Below are 4,440 nucleotides of genomic sequence, written 5' to 3'. Positions count from 1 at the left end.
TGAGACCGATCAAATACAAAAAACCGGTATAACCGGTTCCTTCATTCGAAGAACCGTTTCTGCCGATTCCGGTTCTAAAACCAATTTCTAAATTTTGGTCGAATAACTACCTTTTGGTCACTCCTAATTAAAGAAACTTAAAAAAAAAAAGTTAAAATCCCTCCCTAAATATGGAATATATATTTAAAAAAGTTAGAAAACGGAGCAAACCGGCCGGTTCTACTTTACCCATTAATTATACCGGGCTAACTTAGTTTCAAGTTTCAACCACTCAGATAAGATACGAGAACCAAACAGAGCTCGCTCTTCCTCCGTCTGCAGGGAGAGAAGATAAGAAAGTGCTCCCTTTTTTCTCAATTCAAGAAGAGGGTGTTCTCTCAAATGGCGGTTTTTGCCACTCTATGCTTCGCTCCTTCATTTACTTTCTCTGCAAACCAAACCCATAACCCTGCCATTCTATCTCACCATCATATTCTTGGTCGAGGGTCGACAACTATAAGAACAAAACGTCTTGCTCTGGGCAACGATTCTCTGGGTGACTTTGGTGCTAGAGACCCTTTTCCAGCAGAGATAGAGACCAATTTCTGTGACAAAGTGGGTGTTTATGACACTGAGCACAAGATTCTAATCCCTACTGTTGCTGCTATGTCTCTTTCTCAACAAGAATGCACTCCAATTTCCCATCTGCGGTTTCCGATTCCCGAGGAGGATGCGCAGAAGCTATTGAGAAAGGTTAATTTCACAATACCCTTGTCGTATTATTGGGGGATTTTAATAATCTTTTTGCTTAATTTTGTGTTACGGGTGTTGGTGTTGTTGAAGGCAAGAATTTATAGCTGTTATGTATGATTTGGAAATTAAAAATCCAAATGAATTTGTTGGTTTTGAAGAAATTGTTTATAGCTGTAGAAACGTTACAACATAAGCTACAAATAGAGAGAACATTGGGGTTGAGTTCATAATGAATTCCACTGTAGTTTAGAACTTGCAAGGTCATAGGTATGACTTCAAAAGTCAAAGAAGTCTCATCTTCTTTCACCCACAGCCTGGTGAATTCATTTACCTCTGCTTGTGGAATGGGGGACTGTGGATCCTTGTAAGGCTGTAGGTGGCATATAAGATAACATTGCATGGATGAAACAAGATTGTTGTAAAATTTTCAGAAAGCCTTAAAGTTCATAGATTTGGAGCTTGTAAGAATTCTAAGTGTGGCAATGGATGAGACTTACCTTGGGCTGATTAGGGTTTTGGAGAATGAAAGTTAATGATCCTTGGTTTTTGTGTTGAGAGAAGACTACAATTTCTTGTTTATGAAGTTTCGTCGTTTCTTGTTATTAGTTGCATTAACGGATAAAAACTAGTGATGCCGTGATCTCTAAGTAAAAACTAAAGGACCATTGATGATAAACATGCAGAAGCTTTGAGGCATTTAACATCGAGTGAAATCTAATATGAGAAATAGAAGTACAAAGGGGAGATCAAAAGCTCATTCGATAGGAATAGATTGACCATCCCTTGCAAGCTTTGAATGTCAACCGGCCTATAAAAGGTTCGTTTTATCCGCCAGAAAAGATTGATTAGCATTATGATTTCACTTGTTTGCCTTGCCCATCCTGCATGAGAGCACCTCCTCTGCTTCCTAGTTATAAGCCTTTTCTCGAGATACAAGAAGCTATAGCTTAGCACTTGGTCGCCCTCCTGAGGCCAAAACTAGTCCTATGCTTTTCTTGCCAAAAACTACTGTGCCCATTGGAAAAGATGTCCTGATTATCCCCCTATCCATTGGACCCAATGCTTAAATATTGATTTGCTCAAAAATTTGACCCGTTCATTTTGAGCTCAACCTCTACATGTATGATACGCGGAAAAAATATCCAGCTGAGTCTCTAACTCAGGACTCGGCATTTAATATACTACAGAGTTAGTCAACTGAAGTAAAACAAGCAACATTTATATCTATTCGTTTTTGGGAAAATTGGCTGGAAACTAATAGTATCTTTTATTTCATATCTTCGTACTCACTGCAATTAGTGACTTGTAACACATCGACACATTCACGTGATCATCTCTAGATTTATTCCTTCTTTTGCTTAGCGGCTTTTGAGAAAGGCTGATTTTAGCATTTCTATCCGCTGTTCTTTAAGATTTTAATTAGTAGTGTGATGTTCTTGCTTAGTTATCTGTCAGGTGTTGCTGTTGAAATGAGTTTTTACTCCCAGCATTTATCTAATTTCTCCCTTGACATTCGGGGAAAATTTCAAGTTTTGAGTTTTGATTCGTTCCTTATTTACTAATAACTGACTCGTGGTTGTGAGAGAGCAACACTTTCATAACTTTGTAATCTGTTTTTCCGAAAGGTCTAAAAAAGAGTAACTGTTCATGCTTTTTGTGGAACAGTGGACTAGTCTTTGATTCAAGAAAATCTTGTTGTGTATCCTTTAGGTTATTGGGTGGAGACTGGTAAACGAAGACGGAAAGCTAAAGCTACAATGCTTGTGGAAGCTTAGAGATTTTGAATGTGGGGTAGAACTCATAAACAGAATCTTCAAGGCTGTAGGATCTACAGGCCATTTTCCTAACCTTCACCTGGAACAGTCCAATCAAGTTAGAGCCGAGCTGTGGACTTCTTCCATCGGTAACCACCATTCTTGTTAATCAATTTATGGGTTCGTTAAGAAAATGTTCGCAGATACCCAGCTTCTAGTTCATAGACGATCTTAATTATTTTCTCCTCAACTTTTTGTTGGTACTTGCAGGAGGCTTGAGCATGAACGATTTCATTGTCGCTGCAAAAATTGACGACATTAGAACTTCAGACCTTGTTCCCAGGAAAAGAGCTTGGGCATAATCTGCAGAAAAACTGTTCTATCAAGAACAATGACTCGTTGATATGATTTTATCGACATACTCGAGTCCGAGGTGTAACAATCCCAGATATAAGTAAATGCATATATATCGAATAACGGTTGCATAATATCATATCTATTTCATTAATAATAATAATACCTGCGAACAAAACAAACATTTCTTTCTCATAGGGATGTTCATTCTTCTATCTTAAACACTTCGGTTTTCCGACACAAAAATACCATAATCGAAAATCAGAATGACTTTAATATATGTAGTTGTTAAACTGCCATACTTTCTCCTAGTGAGGATAGGGAAGATTGATCACGAAGCCTGAGATTTTGGGGGTACCACACATCGGACAGACCTTAACCTTCTCATCACAAGCCAAACAGACGCATAAATGTCGACATGGAAACCACAGCATGTTTGCAGGTCGATTCATGCAGTTCTTGCATTTCACATCAACCCCTCTCACACTATAATTTGGTTCTAAAGATGACGCAACTTCTTCCTGCTCACCACCGGCAGTGGAGGCGGCGGTGCTGCAAGTAACTCCTGCATCGGCCAACCTCCGCTGGACTATGTCCTCTAGCATAGTCGTCCTCCCCATATAGAAATTGTACATTCGTCTGAACCTATCCAGCAGCTTTTCTTTATGTTTCAGGCTTGCTTCAATCGCATGTCTCTTTTCTATTTCTTCGGTTAGGGTTTTCATCCAGAGTTCCAGCACATTGTTCCGAAATTGCTCCGTCTGCATGAACATGAAAAAAGCTCCATAAATTTGAGTCAAATCGAACTTCACATAGAACCCTATTAAGAAGTTGTGTTGCGTTACCAAACGAGAGTACATATCAATATTGCCTACAGGTTCTTCTTGCTGAATCTGTGGCCCATTCACCTGAGCAGGAACTTCTGGTGGAGGATAGGGTACTTCTTCCACATCCTTGACGACAGTGATGCTGGTCCTCTTACGCGCCATATTTCTGAAAATTCGATCAAAAAGAGTTAGGGTGATAAAACAAGAGATAAAGCAATACCCAGATAAGAATCTAATGAAAAATTTGAGGTGGCGTTGGCGATCTACCAACGGAATTAATATATAACGACGGCCAACGATGGCCAACGACGGCGAGGTGGTGATTGAAAGAGAGACGCGTCGCTATCAACTCAGGACGATTCTTGCACTGGATTGATTCCATCAGTAGGGTATATATATACACAAGAATGGTACAAAAGATTCGAAATTCTTTGGATTATTTCCGACGACACAAGGAGTTTCCGACGAACATAAATGGTTTTCCGACGTGGAGTAATATCATAAGCTGGTTTTGTGGGGGTAAAGTTGTAATTTACTGATCCAACAAGACGATTAATTGACAGAGATATATAAATTGCTAACTACACCCCTAATTATTATATTCTTTTTATTTTTTTGTTATCTTATTTTTCTATTATTTTTATTACTTAAATATTTATATTACAATTGAATTAATAAAATTATTAATTAATTTTTTTTTATTTTCTTCTCCAAGGTAATTAGTTGATATATTTTTGGGCTCTTATTATCTACTAAATTCTTTTAGACTTTTA

The 4,440-nt window shown here is 38.2% G+C and overlaps 2 protein-coding genes across 2 annotated transcripts; one reads left to right on the top strand and one right to left on the bottom strand.

Annotated features, from left to right (window-relative positions):
- The first annotated feature begins 294 nt into the window (after positions 1-294).
- On the top strand, positions 295-2,974 carry LOC112516503 (probable pterin-4-alpha-carbinolamine dehydratase, chloroplastic). Its single transcript, XM_025123579.1, has 3 exons — positions 295-732; positions 2,443-2,635; positions 2,757-2,974. The coding sequence occupies exons 1-3, from the start codon at positions 382-384 to the stop codon at positions 2,846-2,848; spliced, it is 636 nt and encodes a 211-aa protein (XP_024979347.1). The 5' UTR covers positions 295-381; the 3' UTR covers positions 2,849-2,974.
- Positions 2,975-3,148: 174 nt separating this feature from the next.
- Positions 3,149-3,829, bottom strand: LOC112519230. Its single transcript, XM_025127246.1, has one exon. It carries the CDS (start codon positions 3,827-3,829, stop codon positions 3,149-3,151), a length of 681 nt encoding a protein of 226 aa, XP_024983014.1.
- Between the last annotated feature and the right edge of the window lie 611 nt (positions 3,830-4,440).

Source organism: Cynara cardunculus (genome assembly GCF_001531365.2).
Source record: "Cynara cardunculus var. scolymus isolate 2C chromosome LG 1, CcrdV1, whole genome shotgun sequence".
Classification (NCBI taxonomy): Eukaryota; Viridiplantae; Streptophyta; class Magnoliopsida; order Asterales; family Asteraceae; genus Cynara; species Cynara cardunculus.
The sequence above is the reverse complement of the archived record's forward strand: the minus strand, read 5'-3'. Positions and strand labels throughout refer to the sequence as shown.

Bases quoted from the DNA above. Each gene is read 5' to 3' on its own strand.
- LOC112516503 (XM_025123579.1), top strand. From the start codon at position 382: ATGGCGGTTTTTGCCACTCTATGCTTCGCTCCTTCATTTACTTTCTCT. The intron at 733-2,442 runs GTTAATTTCACA...TGTATCCTTTAG, and splicing joins CGCAGAAGCTATTGAGAAAG to GTTATTGGGTGGAGACTGGT. The intron at 2,636-2,756 runs GTAACCACCATT...TGGTACTTGCAG, and splicing joins GCTGTGGACTTCTTCCATCG to GAGGCTTGAGCATGAACGAT.
- LOC112519230 (XM_025127246.1), bottom strand. From the start codon at position 3,829: ATGGCGCGTAAGAGGACCAGCATCACTGTCGTCAAGGATGTGGAAGAA.